The sequence below is a fragment of the Lutra lutra genome, chromosome 14, assembly GCF_902655055.1.
Source record: "Lutra lutra chromosome 14, mLutLut1.2, whole genome shotgun sequence".
NCBI classification, from domain to species: Eukaryota; Metazoa; Chordata; class Mammalia; order Carnivora; family Mustelidae; genus Lutra; species Lutra lutra.
Genome location: NC_062291.1, coordinates 4,785,633 through 4,812,276, shown reverse-complemented (window position 1 = coordinate 4,812,276; position 26,644 = coordinate 4,785,633). Strand labels below are relative to the sequence as shown.

The following is a 26,644-nucleotide window of genomic DNA, read 5'->3' as shown; positions in this document are numbered from 1 at the left end:
CCCCATTCTAATACCTGTGAGCTCTGCGACACTCAGACACCCCCGATCCTTCTGTGACCCTGCGGGACCTGAGGCCATGCTGACCCCGCGTGGGCTTCACCCCGGTTAAGCCTCTGGAGCGATGTCCTCAGCGGAATAGACTTTTAAAAGTCCCGATTTTGTGCTCCGTTGCTCCGCCGCTCGCCGGGAGCCGGCCCCTCCCACCGTGGTCTATCTTCCCGTCGCTTTGGATTCACTTCTCCGCCAGTCCTACCTTGCAGAAAGTGGTTGATTTTCTGTTTCTGGAATTGCTGTTCTTCTTCTCTTCAATCTCCCGTTGGATTTGTAGGTGTTTGCAATCTTTAGATAAGCTATTTAGCTGATCTCCCGCTACCTGAAGTAGTCTAGCCTGCTACATCTCCGCCATCTTGACTCCTCTCTGTCAAAAGGAAATTTGACAAACTTTGTTGTCCTTGTACCTACATATAGATCACATCTACCTTCATGGCCTCTAAGGCGTGGCTGACTTCACTTGCCTCTTCTTCTCCACTCCCTGTTCACTCTTTTTAAATATAACATTATTAGGCAACTGCCCCGGTCACTATCTGTAATCTTGAAGCTGCAGTGGCATAGGTCACTCCTAAGGACAATGTTCTTCTATGGCACTCGACACTGTGAACCATCTCCTTCTTGAACTGCTCTTTGTTTAGGGATGACAGGCCCACCTTGGTCTATTCTTCTCCTCCCTCCTTTCCTCCTGCCCCTGCCTTTAACCCTTGTGACCCACAGTCTTCATGCTCCCTCCTCCACACTCTTTTCCAGGAGATTGTCATTCCCTTTCGTGAACTCCAAGCTGCCCCCACCCCAAGTCTGTATCCCTATTTCAAGCTCCAGAACCATACTCACCCTGCCCCACCTGCCAAACCCCAGGCAACCCACAATCAGTGTAGTCCTTTTTTCTCCCCCTCTAGACAGCCTATATTCCACAACTTGATTAATTTCATAGCATAGTCACTCCAACCCCAAATAGAAAGTCACTTTATTCTTTTGCCTCTACATCGAATTGTTCTCCAAGTCCTAAGTTATATTTAATCCCTCAACTTCACATCCACTCTCGCTGGCTCAGGTTCATGTCACATCTGTGCTTAAAGCCTTTCAGCGGGTGTCCATTGCCAAGGATAAGTTCTGAAACTTCATGTGGTCCACAAAACTGACCTTGCAACCTTGGAAGTTCTTGGGAATTTGAAACTGGCCCCCATACACCGAGGGTGAGGAGAGACCAAAGGAAGAGAGGCAGGCCATTCTAGATTGGGAGGTGGCAATTTTTCTTTTCTTCTTTCTTTCTCCTTAAGATTTTATTTATTTACCTGAGAGATAGAGGGCATGAGCACAAGTGCACGAGCAGAGGCAGAGAGAGAAGCAGATCCCCACTGAGCAGGGAGCCCCACACGAGGCTCGATCCCAGGACGCCAGGATCATGACTTGAGCCAAAGGCAGATGCCTAACTGACTGAGCCATGCAGGCACCCAGTGGGAGTTTTAATAAGCCAGGGAACTTATATCTGTGGCTTGTCTTGCACAGCCACAAGATATCTGCTGCTGTCCACCAGAATCTTAGGAGTTCACATGGAGGCCTTAACGGGGTTCAATTGTGTAAACAGTCCACATGGTCTCAGGAATACATTGTTGTCTCAAGTCTGAATCCTTGCTGTGGCTCCTAGAGTGAAAACAGTGGGTATTACATATATTCCATTATGGGGTGGGTGTAGGGTGGGGGGGGCAATAAGGAGCCTCTGATAACCCTGGGCCCAGCTCTCAGGTCCATCAGGAATCACGACCTCTCGATGACCTCCTACCGAAGGATACATAGATACACTTTTGTTATAGCACCCAGAACATTTTGTTGCAAGTCTTGTTTGATTTGTCTGATTCCTCTTGTAGTCTGTTCACTCCTTCATGGAAAGAATTATATTTTTATTGATATTTGCTTCCTTGGTCTTCAACACAATGACTGGCAGATAGAAGGTGTTCCATAAATATTGGATGAATCAGGTGCACATGAAAGAGGGCACGCCTCTGGTGCATGAACAGACCTGTGCACATGGAAGGGATCCTTTAGTGTGGGGCTGCCTGTGGAGTTGATGGATTCGTTCACTCATTAAGTATTTATAGAGCACCTGGTAGGTTTCAAGCATGAACCATATCACAAACATCCTCTTGGCTTTGAGAAAAGTCTTATTCGAATACAGAAAGCATTATTGCATTTTGGTTAGTCATTCTTGCAGATGAGTGCTGAGAGGATGAAAAAGTGGTTAAGCCTGACTGCATAGCACCAGGGTTAGACTTTGCTGCCCCCCAGTGGACTCTCCTGTTCCAGACCAGCTCCTCAGGATGGACCTCGTATTGTTTCATTTCAGCATAGGAAGCCTGGCATGCCTGGCTTTCCCCGGCGTGGCTCAGGCAGCCACCAGCAAACACTGCGGCAGTCCAAAACGTGGCCAAGGAATATGCGGTGCCCACATCAGAGGGCAGATGTGATGTGTTTCCGACAGAGGACACAGGAAAGGCATGTTTGGGGACCATGAACGCTTCTATTCCTTGCTCTTGCCCAGAGGCCCTAATTGACACAAGGCTTCCTCTGCTCATCCTGATCAAGCCAAGTTCCCTTTCATCTCCTCCATTTCCAAAACCTGTTCTCTGCGAGAACCTGAAACTCATTTACTTGAAGTTATCAATTACTAATGAGAGTTTCCTTTCCTCATTCAAAAGATGAGTTCTTCTTTATTTCGTTCTTGTCCAAAACCTGCTTTTAGAAGAGAATTAGAAATTGACCTACTATAAATTATAAAATAGTATAAAAGCTTAAAGATTATTAGTTCCCTGATATCTTCTAGTGGGTCTTCCTATCTAAACAGTATAAAAAGACAGACTAACGTTCTAAGTAGTCGATTGATGACTGGGATTATGTTAGAGGCAAAATGTAAAAAGACAAGTCTAACCGAGGCCCCTCAGATCATTCCAGAAAGGTTGTTATGTTCTTTATCTGACAAGTTGGACAACCACAGAGGGGAGGAGGGGGAAAGGTCAGGGAGGCAACAGGGTCAGTGCCAAGGGCGCAGGGAGGGCGTAGGCTGACTAATTGCGCGTCTGAGGTCAGCGGTTAATTAAGGAGAGTGAACCTGTGCAGACAGTGCTCAGGAGGGAGAAATTACACTGAATGATGCGTGACAGGATCTTGGTTACATAAATATTTTTGGTGCAGGGAGCAAAAGGGGGAAAGGGAACAGAGCGTGTCTCGGTGGGTCTCTTCTGCATGAGAACACCTTTGATTTTTCAGCCATTCACACCCCCTAATAAGAGGATGCGGAGTAAAAGAGGGGGCTGCGGGCAGAGCCAGAAAGAGAGGTTGGAGGGACTCAAAAGTCCTTCCACCCCGCACGCAGGCCTGTTGGAGCAGGTCTGGGCGGGCGCTGGGCGGAGCCTCCGGAGCATCCTCAGAGCGGCCGCCCCTGAGCACCATGGGAAAATCCTTCCTCCCTCGGACATGGCGCCCACCTGCCCCGCGGCAGCAGCCGGGTCCGGCGCCGCGGTCCGCGGGTCGGGGCAGAAGAGCAGCTCGCGCCTCGGTCGCGGGGCGGAAGAAGGGGGCGGGGGCGGCGGCGGGGGCGGCGGCGGCGGGGGCGCCCGGGGGCCGGGCTGTTAGAGCCGCGGGCGCGCGGGCAGCGGCGGCGGCTGGCTGCGCGCCGCGGGGCGCGGCGGCCCCGGGGCGCAGCCGGCATGGTGTCCCAGGCTCTGCAGCTGCTCCGGCAGGGCGTGTGGGCCGCGCTCACCGGCGGCTGGTACCACGACCCCGAGCAGAGCACGTTCACCAACAGCTGCCACCTCTACCTGTGGCTGTTCCTGCTGCTGCTGCCCCTGGCCCTGCACCTGGTGAGTGGGGGTGGGGGTGGGGGTGGGGCGAGCCGGGAGCCGTGAGGATGGAGGGAAGGGGGGAGAGAGCCACCCACGCCTGCGGGCTGCCTCCTGATGGAAGGGGCTGGCGGCGGTTCTTAAGGGGTGGGGTCCAGAAGTGTAAATGTAGTGTTGTCAGATACAGGAGTCACGGGGATGCCACGGACAACGTGGGGCACACAGTCAATAATGTCGTGTTAACTTTGTGCGGTGACAGACGGTGGCTGGACTTTCCGTGAGGACCATTTCACACTGGGTATAAATGTCGAATCACTGTGTTATGCACCACAGACTCGTATCACTCTGCGTGTCAGTTATACCTCAGGTTTAAAGAAGAGAGGTGAAATGAGGGAGGTCTTTGGGAATTTGGGACAGAGGGAAAGGGGGCCAGGGACTCCCAGGCAGGAAAAGTAGAAAGGACTTGGGGAGCTCTGGGGCTCATTAAGAATTGATGCTGGCTGTTAGGATGAGTCAGGCTGCTTGTCGCTGGGGGAGGTTGAACCTGTTTTGGAGGTGGAACATCCTAGGCCTCCTGGCTCGTTAGCTGGGCATGCAAGTCAAAATGCAAAATGAGTTGTGAAAAGCAAACCTATTTCAGTTGTGGATTTTGCCCCCCTCCCCTCTCTTCCTGCTTTGCTTTGAGAAGGCAGGTTCAATGATCAATTACTTTGCTTCCAATTTCTACACCACTATGTAAGGGGATCTATAGAAAGATATAATAATGTGTAAATCTAATGTAGTTTATGTCAAGTATTGCAGTACCTAGTTGGGGCTTGACACTTTAAGAGGGTTACAGTAACCCTCCCCATACTTGCAGAATAACTACAGCGATGACCTTCTTGGGTAAATGAAATACACCTAACTGAAACAGTGGTTAAGCTTATTTGAGAAGCTGTAAAGGTAAGGTGCTCCATGTCTTATTACATGTTCTGTGTCAAGAATCTAATTTTGATATGTTTCTTAAAGGATTTTATTCCTAAAATGTAATTTAATCGTGTTCTCCCAGAGGAAAATCTTCAGTAAGTTTGCATAGCTGATGAATTCCAAGTGTGCCATTAGAGGCTGTCCACTGTTTGATTCAAGTTTACTCTTTCTTTCTTTCTTTTTTTTTTTTTTAAGACTTTATTTATTTGACAGACAGAGATAACAAGTAGGCAGAGAGGCAGGCAGAAAGAGGGGGAAGCAGGCTCCCCACTGAGCAGAGAGCCCGATATGGGGCTCGATCTCAGGACCCTGAGATCATGACCCAAGCCAAGTCGAAGGCAGAAGCTTAACCCTCTGAGCCACCCAGGCGCCCCTCGTGTTTACTCTTTCTGCATTTTATCCAGAGGGTCAGAATTCTGGCTCTGAAATCAGGCTGCCTAGCTTAAACTTTGGGTTCACCTCTTACCAGTTCTGTGACCTTGGAGAAGTTACTTACCTTATCTTAATTTTCATTTCCTTAGCTGTAAAATGAGAAAAATAATATTACCACATGTACAGAGCTGTTTTGGGGCTTAACTGAGACACTTTTATCCATCTGACTGGTTGTCCCAGGATTGGACTCTCAGACTTGGTTTAAATTTCTCTTTGGTTCATAGTAGCTGTTTGGCCTGATGTTTGACCTATCCAAACCTTAGTTTTCTCAGCCTTAAAATGGGTGTGATAATGATCATATCACAGGAAAAATAAATAAATTTTCATATAAAAGGTATGAAGACAGAGAAGCTGACCCATATAAACCTTCAGTAAATGTAAGTTTCCTTCGTCTTCTATGACCTTGTTCATTATTTTTTACTGGCCTACAGGTCTTGGTGTTTTCTCTTGGCCTAGAGGGGCAGCATAGCTGAGTGGTGAGGAACACAGGGTTGGGTTCAGTCCTGGTTCTTCCGCTTCCTAGTGATATGAGCTTGAGCGAGCTTCCGCTTCCTGGTTTGCAAAGCAGGGATAAGAGCACCTCCTATAGGGCAAATATGAAGGTTGATTGGGTGAATGAATGAATAGTTGATTGAATGAATGAATGAAGGTACTTCTCAGTAACAGGCACATAGTGACTGCTCAGAAGGAACTGGGCTTTTTTTTTTTTTTTTTGCCCTCTTTTCTCATCACTCACTTGCCAGAATCTGTCCATCCTACTCTGCCTCAGCTCTCCTGATTTCCATGCGGCTAAAATTAATTTCTCTTCTCTCTTGCCCTTCTATCATTCTGTATTTGCTGTTAGCACAAAAGCACATTTTGTTTGTAAATGCTTTGTACTTTGTACTTCATTGCTGGAACCTGTATTTACCTCTCCTCCTCTATCAGGAGCTTTTTGAGAGCATGGGTTTTGATTTTGTTGATTCATCTTGGTTTTTCTTGTTGCATCTAGTGAAGTGCCCTGCATTTGGTTAACAGTGATCTCATGGATAATAAACTGGTGGAAATAAAATCAACCTGCATCTGTCTTCCTGTTCCATCAGCGTTATATTGTCCATCTCAGTATATATTTTGAGTATTTCTGGTTGTGAAAGCAATATATATTCCACTTCTTTTTTTTTTTTAAAGATTTTATTTATTTATTTTACAGAGAGAGAGAGAGAGATCACAAGTAGGCAGAGAGGCAGAGAGAGAGGGGGAAGCAGGCTCCTCGCTGAGCAAAGAGCCCGATGTGGGGCTCGATCCCAGGACCCTGAGGTCGTGACCTGAACTGAAGGCAGAGGCTTAACCCACTGAGCCACCCAGGTGCCCCTATATATTCCACTTCTAATTGCACGTCTCAGCAACAACCATATTAGCATTTAATGTGTAGTCCTACAGATCTTTTTTTGGACCTATGGGCTCATTTTTTAATGTAAACTCCTTTTGAGATTTGATATGTGCATGTGATCAGAACCCTTACTTTCTATCTAATTATGCTTTATTGAGTAGCTTGATTTCTGACTTGTATTTGTGAGTAGGAAATTGTCCTTAGTTAAGTTTCTCTTTAAGGCTATTTAAAAATAATTTTTGTGTACATCTGAAGAGTTTAGCAAGTAAAAACCCAATATCTTAAATGATTTTACTCTTATATTGGATTTTTTGGATCAAGCCAGGTATGCCAAAAATTTTTGTATCTTTCTGCCAGTGTCTTTTCAAGTATTACAGAATATTTTTATGGGAGTGCATTTGTTGTTATGCTACTTTTTAATATATCTTCCCAAAAATGCAAGTTAGCCTTTTGTCTCTGGTTTTCTGGTCTCTGAAAGTGACTTCAGTAATAAAAGACCCTCCTTCTCCAGGTGAGCCTTCTGTTCTCTAGGTCTTGACGTTTAACTATCTTCTGAACTTCAGTGCTTGACTGTGATTGTTAAAATCTTTTTAGTTTGTTCTGCTTACAGGAACTTAGTCCAAAAAAACTACCTGGCTGCTCAGTGATAGCAAGGACTTATTTGAAGTTCTGTTATTTAAGGAGCCGTGGACTTTTCTGGTTTTGGCATAATTTGAGTTTAAACACGTTTAATCAAGATGGTTCTACTGTAGGGAAAACCCACATTTAATTTAAAGGGGACTTTGAGTATGTAAATTATAACTTCATTATTAATTATTGAGGCAGACTTATCTCTGAGCCCTAGAGTTTACTTAGACCTCATGAGTAATGTGGAATAAATAAAAAATTATTTATTTGTAGTTATAAAGTATTTACATATTTTTGGGAAATGATCAACTAAAAGCATTAAACCAATTTGGATAATTTGGAAAAGAGTTTTACTTTGATTTATTATCAGTATGATTTTCTTTTGGATAAAATGAAAGATGCATTTGTCATTAGAGATACTTAAACTTTCACTTATTACACATGTCCTTGTCCTAATTTTTTTCGAGACAATGAATGGAAATTCATATGGAGTTTTAGAACAGTAACACCACGGGCATGATTCTGACCCTGTGTCAGTTCTGACAGCACTAGGCTTGTGTCAAAAGGCATCCCTGCTCTACCAGCTATCCATTACTTCCCTTCTGCATGCCTCGGTTTTAGCATCTGTGAAATGGGGAGTGTGGGTTTCATTTTAGAGATTTAGCAACTGAAATCCAGAGGGAGTGGGTTTCTTGCCCAAGGTCATCTAGACAAGGGGGTAAAATCTGGAATTTTAGTTGAGGTCCTGTTGTAACCGAGTTCTTGGCCTTCGCACGACGCTGTGCTGCCAGATTCGTACACGTGAGAGCATGTGAATGCCCTCAAACAGTAGGTGCACATATAGTGGCATTCTCATTGTCCTGGTGGCAGTATGATCGCCCTGAGCAGACGGAGAGTTGAGTAGTGGAAAAAATGGGGTGGAACCTTGGTATTTTTCAAGACCCCTTGCAGGGCAAAATTATATTTGATTTTCATACAGAAAGCCTGTGTTTTACCTTGTGACTCTAGGTTTATGTTGCCTTTTTCTTTCTTTCTTCCTTTCTTCCTTTCTTTCTTTCTTTCTTTCTTTCTTTCTTTCTTTCTTTCTTTCTTTCTTTTTAAGATTTTATTATTTATTTGACAGAGACAGTGTGTGAGCACAGAGGCAGGGAGAGTGGGAGAGGGAGAGGCAGGCCTCTGTGCTGAGTGCTGAACAGGGAGCCTGATGAAGGGCTTGATCCCAGGACCCTGGAATCATGACCTGAGCTGAAGGCAGATGCTTAACCCACTGAGCCACCTGGGCGCCCCTCATTTTCTTTTGTTTTAGCTAGACTTTAGCTCTGTTTCCAGTTCTGCTTTTTAATTTAGTGTTAGAATCTTCCTTTGATAGGAACCACTTCATTTCCAGTTGCTGTAACTATCAAACGGGATTATCTATCATGTGCCAGTGTAGCACTAGACAAAAAAATAACCACTCCATGCCAGCAAACTGTTACAACTGGTCAACCACTCTGCCATTGTTGTCTGTAGCCAGTTCTCCATTTGGGTACATAACAGTTTTTCCTTAGGTTTTACATTTCTTTGTACCCCTCCTTCCACTCCCACTTCTAACATCTAAGATGCCTTTGCATGAATTATAAAAAGTTGGTGTGTTCCAGAAGTGACCCTTTCCTGGCTTGGGACGTGGGGACCAGACCTCAGCCACCATTTGACCCTATCAGTTGGAGGAAGCCTTTGTGCAAAACGCAAACTGCACAGCCTTATGTGGCAGGCCTGGCTGGTTCTGCTTGGTCATTGTCACCATGTTATATGTACTTCCCATGCTGTTGTCCCCAAAAGGTTTCCTCTCATCCTTGTCAGTCCTAGTATTTATATATTCCATTTTTCCATAAGGAAGGCTTTTTGTGCTGTGGAATCACAGGGACCATGCTATCTCTCTTTTGACTCTGAGAAGCTTGTTATCTGGTCCTTTGACTTCTGGGGGCTTATTTATTCTCACCTGACCCTTTGTGTTTTTCCATAACTTACTTGCATGTCTGAGCCTCCTGCCTCCTGCCCTCACCTGCCTCCTGCCCTCACCTGCTTACAACAGACAAGGGTTGGAGGTGAAGCAGCTGTAACTTGCAGATGCTTAAAGGCCTTGTTTCCTGGCCCTGGGCCTCCGAAGAGGTGCAGATCCAAGTCTTCTAGATTTGGGCTCAACGCCATCCCATGCAGTTCTCTTTAAAATTCTGCTGTTCCATGGGGCGCCTGGGTGGCTCAGTGGGTTAAGCCTCTGCCTTCAGCTCAGGTCATGATCTCAGGGTCCTGGGATCGAGCCCCGCATCGGGCTCTCTGCTCAGCAGGGAGCCTGCTTCCCCACCCTCTCTCTCTGCCTGCCTCTCTGCCTACTTGTGATCTCTGTCTGTCAAATGAATAAATGCACAGTCTTGGCTCCATGAGGACTTTGCTTTCCTGGGGCCAGCCCTTTCACTAGGGGTGTCCATCCATCCGTGGGGTATCCCAGGGCAGTCATCTTCGATCTCTCCAAGGTCATAACCCCTTGGCTGGTGATTGCCACCCTTCTGCAGAATTCCCCCTGCTCACCCTCGTCTCTTGCCACTTAAGCACATGGGTGTTGTGGGCAGGTTGCATTTGGTGTCTGTGGCAATGGGACCAGCACCTGCCTGGCCCTGGGATGTCAGCCTCTGGAGCACTGTCCAAAAATAGTGCTCTTTCCCCCTCTCTTTCTATTCTAGTATTTCAAGTTCATGACTAATTTTCTGGTGGTTAAATTTATGTCTTCCAACCCACCCCCACTTCCCTTGGAGCTTTTTGAGATTTCTCCCAATTAGTAACTAGTTATATTTGGATGCTGTCCTCCTCAGAGGTACTGTTAGTTTTTCCGATTGTGATGTCTAATACTTTAATACCCTTGATGGGTTTTGTTCTGTTTTGCTTTTTGGGTTTTTGTTTGTTTGTATGTTTGTTTTTTGTTTGTTTGTTTGCAGGGAAGTTGACACTTGGTAAGTGATGATTGTTTTCCTGATTTTAACCTCTTGGTCTCTCAGATGGTTACTTTGAAGTTTTAACCATTTTATCCTGTCTGAATCTCTTTTCCACATCCCATGGAAGAAAAACATGGACAGTTCTTAGTGGTACTCAGATTTTCCCCTTGTTTTCTGATAAATCTTTCCCCTTTAACATTTATTGTATTATTATTATAAACTAGGCAATAGCAACAGCTCATGTTCTCCAAACACATACAGGGAGGGCCCTCTCCTAAGAGCTCTGCAGGCCCTCAGCTACCTCATCCTCACAACCCAGAGAGCCACTGCCCTGATTCCCATGTTACGGTTGATGTCATTGGCACAGAGAGGGTGGTTGACATGTGTAAGGGCACGCGGCCAGTTGTGACCTAACCAGAGGGACAGTCCCAGCAGCCGGTGCTCATACCAGCCAGCCAACCCATCTAATAAGGTCACTTCACAACACGGGCGTCTACATCCTGCGTGTGGGCAGGAAGAGGTACAAACTCTGAAAATGTGCAAAAGACCATCTGGAGAAAAGTTAACTTCCCTCTTGTCTCTAATAACTCATCTGAGAGGCCAGCACCGCATATGGGCTCTTGTGTGTGTTCCAAGGATATTTTATCCACAGGTGGGGGAAGTTTGGTGTGGGGGTACTGGGCTGAATCATAAAGCAGCCTTCTTTGTCCTCTGTTGCCCTTGTGGTATGCTCTCGATTAAGGGTTTTTTTCCTGCTCCCGGATAAAAGCATGCACAAGCCCCAGGACTTCAGCTCACAAGTAATAAAAGTCATAGAGATGCTTTAAGGAACAAAACACAGACTAGACTGAGATTTCAGAATGTCCCGTTCTGTATGGTGATCAAAGCTCCAACCATTCAGACGTTTCTACAGGCAGGACTGGGTCCCATTCTCCGCCCCCCCCCTCACACGTTGTTTGATGTTTCTGACGCCTTTAGTCTTGATGAGCTGGAAAGTTCTTTGTTGACTGGCACAATGCTAAGCTGACTCTGGGCTCTAGATGTCTGGCACGTGTTCCCTGCTGCACCTCTCTGGCAAGCCCTTCCCCAGGTCCTTTGGAGACCCTGTTCTCCTTGCCAGCGCTCTGTCCCTTACAGGACACGGTTTCTCAGAATTGGCAGTTCACCGAAGTGGCTTCTGCAGGAGTCAGACTCCACTCACATTCTCCTTCTCACTCCCCTCTCAAACTGGGGGGACCCATAGTGAGTCTCTGAGTGGTCCCGCGGCAGTGTTGCTGTCTTGATTGGGGCAGGTGCATAGGACTCACTGAATACCATTGGTCCCCTCCAAAAGGGGAGTGAAGGCACAAGTCCTCTCCCTCTGGACTATATTGCATCTTCATTTTGGGTGAGAGATTTCAGAGTATTCTAATTCACTTTCATAACCCATTTAGAAGTTTTTAGATGTGGTTTTATCCAGAAGTTGGTTGGTATCCAATTTTTATCCCATCTTGGCTTTTTGGTCAACACGTCCAAGTGAAAATTTTGTTATAAACATATGCAGTCATTTGTACATATATTTTTATTTTTTCACTTTATGGAACATCTCAGACATCAATACATCAAGAGGTACATCATTATTTTTGATGTTCACATAGTTCCACTGTATGAGTAAAGGGTGATTTATTTGACCTATCTCCTGTGAAGGATACTTAGATTTTCATATGACCTTTACCCTAATGTGACTATTTGGCTATTTGTATTGAGTTTCATTGAGTATTTGAACATATGTACATCAGTCTGGATGTGCTGGTTTGTGCTGATGTAACAAATAACCTTAAAATATCTTTGACTTTACCAAGTTTATTTTTTATTCCATTATATGTCCAACATGATCAGTAGGGGGTGGGAGGCATGGTTAGCTGGGGGTCCTGCTCACTGTAAGCATATAGGCACCTAGGCTAATAGAATCTCCATTTTGGGTTGGCTACGGGTCTTCTCCCCCTCATCCCCACCCTGGCTGATCATTGCCAGTCACTGTGATGGAGGGAGGGAGAAAGAGAAGATCATGCAGTCACTCTTGAAGATCCTGCCTGGAAATGGCAAATACCTCTGCACTCAGACTTCTTTTTCAGGGCAAGTTGCATGGTCACACCTAACTCCAAAAGGAGAGGAAAGTGCAGTCGTACCATGTGTCCAGGGAGGAACTGGATATATTTGTTGGGCAGCACTTATATCTATGCCAGCAAACAAAGGGCCAGATGTTCTGATGGGTATTGGGGAAACAGCAGACAAAAGATAGATTGGGATCTCTCCTCATGAAGTCAGCAGATAAAGGCAAACAGGCATAAATAAAATAATGATAGTTGTTATACAAGAAGCACTAAGTGCTGTATAGTGAAGATGGGAGACCCCATCCTGGCTTTTGTATTTAGGGAAGGTTTCCCGGAGGAAATGACTTCTGATCTGAGACCCGACAAATGCCTACGGACTTAGCCATGCAAAAAATGGGTAGACAGCGAGGAATTGGGATCAAATTCTCAATATAGTGAGACACATGGATGCTGTTTTTTTGTTTTTTGTTTTCTTTCGTGTTTTTGGTCAAATTTGAAGTAGGATATTACTTTCTTATTGCCTACATTTTATCTTTGAAAGTTTCTTGTGCACAAAAAAGTTGCAAAAACACTGATTGGATACTATATGCCCTTCACTTAGATTCACAGTTCTTAATAATTTGCCACATTCGTTTCATCATTCTCTTTGTATATTTATATGTTTTTTTGATTCCGCTGTATCATTTCAGAATGAGTTGCAGGCATCAGACTCTCCTGGGGTTCCCGGGTGACTCATTTGATTCAGACTCCGACTCTTGATTTCAGCTCTGGTCATGGTCCGAGTCCAGGGATGGAGCCAGTGGTGGGCTTTGTGCTCAGTGGGGAGTTTGAGGATTCTCTCCCTCTCCCTCTGTCCTTTCCCTGACTGCGCACATGCTCTCTCCCTCTCTTAAATAAATGAATTAAGAAAATATTTCTTTAAAAAAGGACACTTTCTCCCTAAAAATGTCAGCAGGTATGTCTTAAGGAGAAAGACATTCTCCCACATAATTATCATGTGCAAAAGAAATTTTATTGATCTAATGTTGTCTAATGTGTAATTCCCATCCAGTTTTCTGTTTTCCCAATAATGCCCTACCTAGCTGGAGCTTTTTTTATTTTGCTTTTCTGGATCCAGGATTTAATCAAGGGTTATACATTGCTTCTAGTTGTCATGTCTCTAAATTGCATTGTATTCTAGAATGCGTTCTTCAAACTTTTCTGTTTTCTTTTATGGCATTGAAAGATGTTTTGCAGACTGTTCCTTAATTTGGATATTTTGGATCATTTCCTTGAGATTAGATGTGTGATTATGCTTTCTTTGGCATGAAATCTGCATAAGTAATATATCCTTGTCATGCATAACATCACAGACATGTGATATCATCTTATGACTGTTATTGCTGGTAAGTCTGGTCACTGGTTAAGGGGGTGTAACCTACATTAATCTATTATAAAGGTACCTATTTGTTCTTTTGTATTTAATAAGTAATCTGTGAGGAGAAATCTAGAGGCAGCATATATTATTGTATTCGCCCAAATCTTTCACTCTATGGTGGTAACATGCTTTGATTCTTGCCTAAAATAATTATTGCAATGGTGGTTGCAAAATAGTGCTTTTCTATTTATTGGTTTTCTTCTGTAAAGAACCCCCCCCCCCCCCAATCCCGGTAGTTTTGTTGTGCTTGGTAGAGCTCCTAGACTCATGTTTTTTTAATTCAATGGATTAAAATCTGTTCCTATGATTGTTCTTTTTGATACTCAAATTACACATAATTTGGCAAGTGGGACTTTCTTGCAGCAGTTTCTGCAAACTTTGGATATGTCCCCAGCAGGTTCTGAGTACTTTCTTGCTTTCTGGCCCAGCAAGATAGCCAGGCTTAGACTTTTACCACCCCAGCCCTGGGAAAAATAGCTATTTTTCTAAGGAGCCTGGATCATTTTAGTGAGCAACGGCATTTGGAAACCAAGATTGAGGGCAGCAGTAGTTGTGTTCATTACTACTGGATTATCTTTACCTTGGGATCCTTTTAGTAGACAGAGCTGAGGGAGCTTATCTGTCTGTCTATCCACCTATCTATCTCTGTATCCATCTGTCTATTGAGACTTTATTCTGAAACCTTTAATCTGATACAAGTCAAAGGATTCTTCTTCTCCTTTACTCCTTACACATTTGTACTTTTTCCCAAAAGGAGAACTCAAGTTGCCAAAAATATAATTTTTTTCAGTCTTGAAATATTCACAAGAAGTAGTACTCCCATACCACTATGAAAATAAAATCTTTCAGTAAAGTGCAAAATTGCTTTGAGTTTTTAATTATTATTGTTGAAGAATACACCAGTAGTGTGTTATGAGAGTGTTGTGTTTTAAAGTTATTTGGATGGGTGGCTCAGTAGGTTAAGTCTGACTCAGGCTCAGGTCATGATCTCAGGGTCTTAGGACCCAGCCCAGTGTTGGGCTCCCACTCAATGGGAAGTTGGCTTGTCCCTCTGCCCCTCCCCCTGCTCACGCATGTGCATGTGCACATGCGCTCACTCTCTCAAACAGTCTTTAAAAAAATAAACTTAGTTGGATTAATTATTTGAAAAAAATTTTTTTATTTGGCATTTAAAATTGTGTTAGTTTCAGGTGTACCACACAATGATTTGATATTTGTATGGGATTCATTCCTTACTTCCATATTTGATTTGTTTTCGTAGGTACATTGTCAGTTTGACGTATGTTTAGGTCCATTTGTGGACTTATAATTTTAGTGTTTTCCCTTCATCCTTGTTGATTTAATAATTTTTGTAAGTATAAAATCTTAACGTGGTTCAGAAAACACATTTCAAAGATATGTTGTTTTACTTTATAAGAAATTTTCTCTGACTGCTGGGTGGAAAGTAGATTAGAGAAAAAGCAGAAATAGAAGGGGACGTTCAGAAGCTTTTTTAGTGACCCAGCCAAGAGACGGTGGTGGCATTAAGAGGGAGGCACTTGAATGTATTTTCATAAGATTTAGTGATACGTTCATTTTGAGGGTGGAAGAGTGAAGATGAAGGAGGAATCAAGGTTATCTGGTTTGAGCAGCAGCTGTATGAGCTACCATTGCCTAAGATGGGAGAGGTAGGAGAGGACAGTTGGTGGGAAGAGCAGGGAAACCAAACATCTAATTTTATACATATTAATTTGGAGTTTCCTTCTAGATATCAAAGTGGAGATGTTGAACAGATAGATAGTCAGATATAGATATTGAGTAGATAGTCAGATATAAGAAGCAAGAGTAGCTAGAGATAAGAATTTGAAAGTCATCCATGTAGAGATTCTATTTACTATCAAGGGACTAAGTGAGAGCTCCTAGAGAAGATGTGTAGAAAGAAGGAAGATTTGATCTCCAACTCTTTACCTTTCTCTGCAGACAATAAAAACGTCTGCCTTGTTGTTCCCTGCTTCTTCTCAAAACACCATATCTGAGTTTATTATTCCGTGGTATTGATGAACGATGAGTAGATGATGGTGATGGTGATGGTGACGAGTAATACTAACATTTGGGAGCTTACTACATTTCAGAAGGTGAGGTCCAAGGAGCTCTCTTTGTAGATGTAGGGCAAATGGGTGGTATGGGTGAGTCAAGGAAGAGACTGGAGACCTTGGCATCTTGCATTAAATGTTTCCCTTTACAGACATTGACAAGAATATTCTCAGTGGCGTGCTTGGGGGTTGAAGCCAGATTGCTGTGCGTTTAAGAGGCAGTGGGAGGTGAAGGAGTGCAGACAGCTGGTGAGGATGGTTCTATCGTGTGGGGAGCAGAGAAATGGCACAATATCTGGGGAGAAGTTTGGATTCAAGAGAGGCTTATCCCTCCACCAACTATGCAGGAGGGCGGGGATGCAATCTGACTTCTCCTCTGCTGCTGGTGTGGTGCTTTATACACACTCTTTCCACTAATGGAATCTAACTTGATAAGAAAAAACACAGTTTTGATAGTGCATATACAGTTTGTGGTCAGGCTTATTTCAATATATTCACCGCAACGTTGCAGCCAGGATCCAGATGATTAAAAATGGGGTTTGAAAACGCTGGCGTTATTCTTTGTGTTGGATTTCCTTGAAGTTTAAATTTGCTGTTGTTTCCAAGATAATCTTTGTTTAATTATTTATGTGATGATTATGTGTTTTCTGGTGGCATTTGTGTAATAATTATAAACTTTTCCCACATCATGGGATATTTGTACTTTAAAAAGAACATTGAATCAAATGAAAATAATTTTTGATATTGATTGATCTTAAATATGGAAGTTTTAGACTGTGAGGGACCTGAGTAATTTTTTCATATTGGATCCTGTGTATGGTTTAGTTCCTTCCCTCAAAATCTTTATCATCTCAAAAGAAAATCAAGAGAACCAGTGCTTTTTTTTTTTTGCCTTTGGTCTTCCTCATCTTTTGATAATATCTTCTTCCTTTCAAGATGGCTACTAGATTCTAGAAAATCAGGAAAATAAAAATCCCTGACTATAGAAATACACAAATATTTTCCCAAGAAATATTTTCCCAAGAAAACAACTGTCTTGGCTTAGTTCATAATTTCTTGATCGATATAATATTTTAATATATTATAATAATATAGATATAATAACATAGAAATAATGTGTATATTATAATAATATATTACATTATAATATAATACAATAATAATATTGGTTATTATTAACACTCCTGACTGTCTATACAGACAATAAAAACATTTGCTCTGTTGCCCTTTGCTCCATCTTGAAACATCTTATCTGAACTTTTTATTCTGTGGTTTGATTAATGATGCACAGATAAGGATGATGATGGTGGTGATGATAAGTGACACTAACATTTGAGTGCATATTACATTCTAGGAAACACATGAATAAAATAATTAACAACCTGTTAAGAACTATTATTCCCATCTCACAGGAAAAAATACTTACAGAGGCTAAACAGCTCCCCCAAGTTGCAAAATTGTGAAAATGAGAAAAATTGAAAACATATAGACATACATTACTATCATAAATACTGATTTATTCACTAATATTTTTGAGTAACTATTTGCTGGATACCAGGCTGGGTGTTGGGAGTATAGTGGAGAGCAAGCTGGATCTGGCTGTTGTCCTTATGGAACTTACTAGCCTTGCATGACTCTTAGGAATAAGTAAGAATAAATAAAGAAAATATAAACACCTTGAAAAGGGACATAAACAGAGAGTTGACACAGAGAAATATACATAGGTACATGCACATATAACCCATAAACATGTGGAATGATATTACTAATAATTCAAGGAGTACATATTAAAATAATGTGAATATGGCATATCTAGATAGCAGAGATTTAAAAGATAACACCTAATGCACTTTTTAAACGTTTATTTTAGTAATTAATTAATTAATTAATTAATTTTTTAGAATGAGAGAGAGAGACCATGCATGAGTGGGTGGAGGGCCAGAGAGAGGGAGGGAGAGAGAATCTCAAGTAGACTCCCTGCTGAGTGGGGGGACCCGATGTGGGACTTCATCTCAAGCTCCTAAGATCATGACCTGAGCTGCAATCATGAGTCAGCGAACCCCCCAAGCATCCCCACTTAATGTATTTTAAAAAAATAGCCATTCTTAAGAATTTAGAGGCACATATGTAACAAGGTGAGTCACCAGAGCACGATTTGTTATAGCAAAAGACCAGACACAGATCTCTATTGATACGGAGCTGTTTGATGAATCCTGGTATGTCCACATAGCAGAGTTCTGTGCAGTTAGAAGAATGTGGTTGAGGAAGTAGGCTGCTGTAAAAACGATCTCCAGGACCCACTCTTATTGGAAAAAAAAAAAAAAAAAAAGCAGAAGCCATGTATAGACTAGAAAGAAGGAGAGAAATAATGAAGCATGTATCCAGCTGCTTCTGTTCCACATAAACACGTACGTATAGAAGAAGCCACAACGAAAGAATAGATTTTTAAAAAACTGATAAAAAATAAGCTGAGGGAAAGAATGGGGGAAGGCAACAGAGTTAGCAACAAGAAGTGAACTTGTTTCCTAATTTGGTGGCTTACTCAAAAAAAAAATATATATATTTTTAAGATTTTATTTATTTATTTGACAGAGAGAGATCACAAGTAGACGGAGAGGCAGGCAGAGAGAGAGAGAGAGAGAGAGGGAAGCAGGCTCCCTGCTGAGCAGAGAGCCCGATGCGGGACTCGATCCCAGGACCCTGAGATCATGACCTGAGCCCAAGGCAGCGGCTTAACCCACTGAACCACCCAGGCGCCCTCAAAAAATATTTTAAATGACTTTAAACACAGACCTTCTGGGGAGCCTGCGTGGCTCAGTCGGTTAAGGGTCTGCCTTTGGCTCAGGTCATGAACTCAGGTCTTGGGATCGAGCCCTGAATTGGGTTCCCTGCTCAGTGGGGAGTCTGCTTCTCCCCCTCCCTCTGCCCTTCACTCCCCCTCATGCTCTTTCTCTCCATCTGCTGTCTCTCTCAAATAAATAAATAAAATCATTAAGAAAATAAACACAGAGCTTCAAGGCCTATGGGGTATAATCTAAAAACAAAACAACTACAAAGAAATCTTAAATTGACTTTAGTTTTCTTACTGCCCTCAATAAAATTTTATATTATTATTTTGAAATTTTATTTTATACATATATGTAAAGAAAATAAGAAATCATGTTATTATTTTGAGGAATCACGATTTTGACAATGAAAGGAAACATATAAATCAAATCCCAGAAGTTATATAGATCCTTGTAATCTTTCATTTGAACTAGAAATACCCAACTGAGATCATGATTTATTTTTTTTCCTTGAAGAATATGTATTTTTTGGGGTGCCTGGGTGGCTCAGTGGGTTAAAGCCTCTGCCTTTGGCTTGGGTCATGATCCTAGTGTCCTGGGATCAAGCCCTGCATTGGGCTCTCTGCTCAGCAGGGAGCCTGTTTCCCTTCTTTCTCTGCTGCCTCTCTGCCTACTTGTGATCTCTGTCTGTCAAATTAAAAAAAAAATTGTATTTTTTAGCTCTGTCTATTAAAACACCTAAAGCAACAATAACTCAATAAGAATGTGTAAATCCCACACTCAGATTCTGGGCTCTAAATGCCATTTCCTTCCAGAAGGAACAAAGGCTCTTTGGAGAAACGGCCCATCCCAGATCTGGACCAGAAAGCATAGAAGAGGAGTCCAAAGTCAAAGAAGCTATTGAAAAATACTGAAGTTATGTTAAAAGGCTATGGGGGCAAATTTGTAGGTTCCCATCCAAGATGAGTCCATTTGAGCATCCATGGTATGTTTTTAGGAGTGGGATGACCCTATTGGAGGACCAGACATTAGTGATGGAATATGGAAGTGATATAGGATGCTGAAAGGCTCATCTCTACTACCTCGATCAACTGCTCTGTTAGCAAGACTTGCTCCCGGACCTGCAGCTGGGCTGTGGTTGGCTCCAGAATGGAACAGAGTTGGGGGTGTCCATGTTTCCAGCTGCAGATGAGTGGAGAAGCAGGGATAACACCAAAGAAAAGACATACAATCTTATTCATATCCCTTGGTTGTCAGAAAACCTTCAGTTCTTAGATATCTCCACTCCATCTCATAGAAGTGTACCCCATACTCCCACCACAGGCACAATCCTTTAAGAATTCTTTCTCTCTCTGACTCATGAGATGGGGGCCCATGTCCCCCTTTCCATCGTGTGAGTAAGCTGCTTCTCAAGGTCGTGGTCTCCTTCATGTGCTCTCTCTGCTGCAGGATTCTTTCTCCCTCCACACACCCTATACTCGTCATCTCAAGGGGATCTTAAGGCAGCCTGGGGTGGAAGCCCCAGCACTTTACCATGAGTCAGCTACTTCTCGTGACTTCTCCCAGCACTTGGCTTTGTCAGCTCCTGAGGAAAACACAGTTTGTCCTTGCCTTCGTTTGGGAGCCTTGAACATGAAGGAGACCAGGACCTGGCATAACTGCTGAAGCCAAGAGAAGGCACGGTGCTGACTGGGTCAGGCACTGCAGGATGTATGAAGAGAGATGCAGCCCTTGCATTCAAGGAATTTATAAAGACTGGGAAGGAGAGTGCATAAAAGTGAGATAGCCTTCTGTGAGTGGCACAAATCATAGCTAATTTGGAAATCAGAGTGCTTAACACACAGTGTATGCTAAACCATTCACTAACCAACTGATCAATAAAGAATGGTAAACGTAACCAGTGGTGTTGCAAAGAAGGGTATATTCTGGCATTCCTCCTCCTGCACTGCATCTCCGTGTTCTCTCTCTGGCTTCATTTCCCCCTTTTTCTTCAACCTAGCTCTGTAGTTCATTATCTTCTCTCTCCCTTTAGAGTCAGGCCACTCTGATAGCTTTGCCTGTTGTGACTGTGCTAATGGAATGTGCCCGGCACCCGCCCTTCCCTAGACTCCTGCTCCGTGTCTTGCGTTATCATTTTCCGGCATCATGGTCGAAGCCCAGCTTCCTCGTGAGGCCCTTGACAACAGCTCCCCTTCTCTAAGATTTCCTCCACTGCCCCTAAGTGGGCAGCCTCACGCTCAGGTAGGACAGTTGACTTGAGCGAGCCCGTCAGTTGTGTGCCAGTCTGTATCGTTTGTATGCCCCCTGATGTGTGTTCATCTCATCTCACCATCTAGGTGGTTTACTCTTTGAGGCCAGGGTGGTCTGGGGTTTTGCGTTCAGTGGAGGACCCCAGAGCACACCCTTGTTATGCAAAGATGGAACGCCTAGAGGCTCTCAAGGGGGCCTTGCCGTGAAAAGGTTTGGAAGGATTCTAAGTGGTGCTGCAGAGTTGAGTGTTGGTGTTTGCACAGGGCAGTGATGTGGTTAAAATGGTGCTTGGGAGGGACTTTCTGGTGCACTGGGGAGCAGAGGAAGAGAGAGGAGCAAGCCAGCCCCTAGGGACCCAGCAGCAGGCAGGCCTCCGGCTCTTCCTGGATTCTCATCTTCGTCTCACTCCTTTCTCTTCCCACCTCTCCCCAGGGCTCAGCTCTGCAGAGCTCCCCATCTCTGAGGCCACTTTAAAGATTTTACAGCTGTCCCCATGGCCTGAAATCTCCCCCACGTGCCTCTCCAAGTCTCCTCTAGTTCATTTTTCAGTGCTCAAGTTAAATGCCAGTTTCATACAGGACTGTTCCCTGATACTCCCAACTAGGCTAGGTCCCCTTGTTGGACAAAAATAAATTAATTTTGTAATTAGCTGTAATTAATCTGTGCTATCACAGAGGCTCCTTGAAGACAGACATTTGCATGTTTTGTCCACAGCTCCCTCCCCCACGCCAGACACAGCACCTGCATGGAGTGCGTATTCAGCACGGACCTGTGAGAGGCTGAGAGAATAGGGAGGCAGCTTGGCCCCTTCTGTGGTTCAGCTCACTCCACGGGGGCTTTTATCTCTAGCTTGCTCTGGGCAGTGGACACTTGAGTGGGTGCAATTTGATCTTGAGGAGGTCTTCTGGGAGGATCAGCAGGCATTCCGAGGAGCTGGTCCCGCTGAGTGGCTGTCTTCAGGCAGAAGGAGCTCATGTGTTCTTATTTCCCAGGTGGAAAATGCCATACATAATCTCAAGTGCTATAAAATAATACCTTAAAAATTGTAACACACACATAACTTTAAATTTACCCTCTTATTTTTTTTTTTAAGATTTTATTTATTCGTTTAAGAGAGAGGGAGAGAGCATGAGCGGGGATTGGCAGTGGTGGGGGAGAAGCAGACCCCCTGCTGAGCAGGGAGCCCAGTGTATCCAGGACCCTGGGATCATGACCTGAGCTGAATGCAGATGCTTAAGCGACTGAGCCACCCAGGCGCCCCAACCGTCTTTATCATTTCTGAATGTACAGTTGTGTTAAGCGTATTCACATGGTCGTGCAAACAGTCTCCAAAATGTTTTCATCTTGTAAAACTGAAACTCTGTGTTCCTTAAACCACCCCCACATCCCCTCCGCTGAGTCCCCGGTAACCACCATGTGACTTTCCCCTTCTATGAATCTGATCACTGTGGATCCGTCGTTTAAGTCTAATCACGGAGTACTGGGGGGCTCTTCGTGATTGGCTTATTTCCCTTAGCATAATGTCCCCAAGATTCATCTGTGTTGTAGCATATATCAGAATTTCCTTCCTTTTTAAGGTTGAACTGTAGTTCACCATGTATATATGCCGTATTTTGTTTATTCATCTTCAGAGGGACACTGGGCTGCTTCGCCTCTTATTGTTGAGAATAATGCTGCTGTGAACATGCGTGCACAGAAGTCTCCAGGAGACCTTGCTTTCACTTCTTTTGGGTTGAAGTGGAAGCTGGATCATATGGTTATCCTATTTTTAATTTTTGGAAGAACTGCCATGCTGTTTTCCATAAATAAGAACTTTTTAAAATAAAAAAAAAGTGACAACTTTACCATATGGTAGCTCCTTCCCAGTCGTCACATTACAAGATCATTCATTTATTCCAACAGTCCTGCCATTGATGTTGGTGGCTTCAGTTGTTTCTTTTAGGGATGTCTTTGGAGTTTCTAATGCCGATGTAAGAGAGCAAAGATAATAGTTTATATAGATTGTACTTTGCAGTTTTTGCCGTGATTTTGTGGAAAATCAGAGTTTGTGTTGCACAGGGGGCATCCACACAGATGATTTCATTCAACTCCCCAAGTAAGTCCACCTCTGTCTGGTCTCCCTGTGGCTAGTGTGGTTCTCCATCCAGCCTGCCATGCACTTTGATGACCTTGTAGACTACAGGCAGCACCTTTTGGCTTCCGCGCTTAAACAGTCTTCTACGCTCTTTCTTCATGGTAATGATGGAATTCCCAGGCATGTGGTGTGTGTGACTCTTTGTATGTTATCGCTCTGTTCTCACTGGGGTGCCCCATGTGTCTTATTCTGGAACACGTGCCTTCCTGGAAGGCTCTGTGCTTCCGCGCGGTGTGCCTTCTGCCTGCCTTGTCTCGGGGTCCTTCACGTTCTCACAGATGACCGCTTGTTCTGGAATCATCTCCTTGGCCTCTTACCCCCACCTCTCAGTCTGAGTTAGACGCAATTCAGTGGACCAGAATGACACCCTTGCTGCTCTGTCTTGTGATTGTCTCCTCATCTATCCTGACTTTGAACTCTGTGAGTACAGGGACTACATTTTTTCTCTCTCTGTGTTTGGTACAAGGTAGTCACATATACATTGATGGGCTAAGTAGTGGTTTTCAGTGAGGAGGTCATGTCTGTACCCCCTCCAGGGACAGTTGGCGATGTGTGGAGATGATCTGGGCTGTCACACTGGAGGGGTTGCTACTGGTGCCTGGTGTGTCCAGGCCAGGGATGCCGCTCCATTCTCTGGTGCCCAGGATAGCTCCCACAACAGAGAACTGCTCAGCCCGAGATGTCAGTAGTACTGGGGTTGAGTAGCTCTAGGATGAAAGAATGAGGTGGGTCATTGTAGGATATCAGTGGGTGAAGCCTATGGCTCTAGTGGCCCTCACTGCAGCGTGATAATATCTACTCCCTATGTTACAGTTAAGTAGGCACAGTGGTTCTAGATTGGGAGAAGTAACTGACCCCGAGAAGCACTGGCAGTTTTTGTAAGGAGCATTTTGAGGTTCATCTCAATGATTTTATCACAGTGGCATTTCAAGTAAATGTCCCAGTAGCATCTAAAGAGCGGGGGCCACACATGCTGAGCATGTTGCGTGATGAGAAATTGCTGGACATCAAATGCCCGTAGAACTTCCATTCGATTGAAAGACACCGTTGCACAGGAAGGAGCAGAAGCCCACTGGGCAGTCCTTGGTAGCTCTGGGCTATGGAAGAATCAAACTGAAGACACTCGCCATTGAGTAGAAGGAAAGGATCCTGAGGCATACCAACGTCCAGTTTCTGCCTAGCATGCTGAAAAGCAGGCAGAGCAAGGGAAGGTGTGCAGACTCTGCAGGTGGACTTGGAGCCTGTGCAGGGACCCCTTCTAGCTCAGCCTCTCACCTGGAGCTGTGAACCACCCTCCTCTTCTGTGCGTCAGACAACATTGTGGCTTCTGCGTGTTTGTGAAGCAGATGGTGTAAAGAAAAAGTTTATAAATTCAATTCATTTTTGTCTTGCTATTCCCTTTAAAAAGCAGCATTGCTGGTTGATTTTAATCTTTTCATATAATTGATTTTGAAGACTATTGCTTAAGAATTAAGAAATACAATATTTAATTCATTACATTTAAATATTAACTGAAACATTTGAAATTTCATGACACTAAACATTTTCTCTGTCATTTGGGTTTTGAAAGTACTTAAAAACACAAAGGAATCTGAAATTCCTTATGAAAAATGAATGTGTAAGTTTAGATTTATCTATCAAATAGAGAATTGGTCAGGTATGGTTTATATTTTGATAAACAATCACATTACTAAAGTCTCATTGTAAATTTGAAATCATACTTTTCTATTAGGAAACACATGACATTGATACTCAATGATATTCAAACTCACTATCTGTAGAGATTCCTGGTTGAGCTTAACACTGCCTGGAGATTGACATCCCTTGGCCTTCAGTGAGTTTACCGATGGTTCAACCTGTTTAGCTCAGTGTACATTCGACATGGAAATGAAATGTCTCCTCTTAAACTGTGACCATCTGAAATGGAAGACAACATGCATGTAGATTTCTTGACTGTCCTGGGCATCCATTGACTAAGCCGTCCACCATACACATTCTTCATGAGGAGAGGAGAGAGAAAGGAGTCGGTAATTGCAGGCACCAGCTTTCTAAATGGTTTGCACAGCACTCAGGCCCACAGAGATTCTCCTCTGCATGCCCGTCTCCAGTTGGCCTCTGCAGCCTTTGGCTGTTTTCCCCTCTTATTGGTCCCTGCAGCACTGCCTTGCCTTGGTGAATGTCAAACATTTGCCACTTCCATACCCAGCATTTCCCTCGTGCAAGCTGCACACAAAGGAGGAGGCCCAGGAGCTCAGAGAAACCACAGCAGATCAGAAAAACAGGCCCTGGAGCAGTCAAGTGGCAGACCCAAGAGGACGCGTGATGGTCTCCTTTTCGTGCATGTTCCTTGGCAAGATAGAGGACTCCTGGGCTGTCTTTTGAGAACCAGTCAGAGTTCTTGATTCTACTCACGTCACCATTTTTCAGCAAGCATTTTTTTGCAAGGCTGGCCTACTTCTGAGGGTGCTGCATGGAGAGCCCCTCCCCGCCCTGGTATCCTGTCAGGAGTTTCCAACACCCGCGTGCCTTCTCACACATCTGCCTTCCGGAGCTCTCATCCACATTCTCGGTATCCACAGGACTGCGCAGCTCATTCTGGTTTCAAGATAAAATCCCAAGTTCCAGATTTTCCGAGACAGTATTAAATGCGTTTCTTGTTTTTTTTTTTTTTTTTTTTTCATAATGGAGCGTCACGAGATAGGTAATGAACTGTTATTTAGGATGTGAAAACCTGTCTGTCCCTTCATGTATAGAAATGCGGAGAAATGATTGTACTTCTCTGTCCTGTGGTCTGATTTTCCCTCTTCCAAAGGGGTTACAGTTGACTTCAGTAGGACTCAAAAATCCTACCTGAGTGAAACCGTTGGAACTACTGTCTTGACACGACACTCCACATGTGTCTGTTGAGTGACTGGATGGATGGACGGATGGATGAGGAATGGATGGTTGGATGGCCAAAGCTCTTCTCTCCTAGTCTGACAAAATGGATGAACAAGAAGGAGCTCTCTGTTAGTTCTGAAGCAGAGAAGACAACAGTTGTTCAGTGTGCCCTGTCTTTTTAGAATAACCTAGGATCTTCTAATAGTCGAGACCTGGTTAGGCTCCCAGAAACATGAAGAAGGGGGTTCTTTCCCGGAGCACAGATCCCCACATGGGGCGTTTCCTCACAGCCAGAGGGAGCACGCTGGCCCACAGAGAACCATCCGAGCACATGGCAGGTGCGTGTCAGAGACAGCGTGCTACGTTTAGCGGATTAATGCCTAATTCATTAGGCCACATACTCTGAGTAAAGACGTTTGCTAAATTACTTGAAGCTTAACCTGAAAGCAGGAAAATTCAATTTACTTTAACCACATTGATAGTTTTACAATTTCCTGCCTTCTCTGATATGATATTGAATGTCATTGAACATTCTCTTTGTCCTCCTGGGTAGCTTGTTATGTTTTTGTAGTGATGTCCTCAGGGAATGACTGGGACATGCTTATGCCTCAGAAAATGATCACACAAGTGACTTGATTTTTCATAGGGGTTTTTTTGTTTTTTGTACTTTCCCAACACTATTGTACACAGTCATTTAGCATGTCTTGTTACATTATTGTGGTCACTTGTACTCATTCCTCATTTCCCCTTCTAATTTCTGTGGTG

General features: G+C 43.8%; 1 protein-coding gene across 2 annotated transcripts in view; it reads left to right on the top strand.

Annotated features, from left to right (window-relative positions):
- The first annotated feature begins 3,730 nt into the window (after positions 1 to 3,730).
- Positions 3,731 to 26,644, top strand: part of PCNX2 (pecanex 2) — a 280,264-nt gene continuing 257,350 nt past the window's right edge. For both annotated transcript variants that reach the window (XM_047702153.1, XM_047702152.1), the window contains exon 1: positions 3,731 to 3,908. In XM_047702153.1, the coding sequence (XP_047558109.1) occupies positions 3,756 to 3,908 (153 nt within the window). In that variant the 5' untranslated portion in view covers positions 3,731 to 3,755. The remainder of the gene's footprint in view (positions 3,909 to 26,644) is intronic.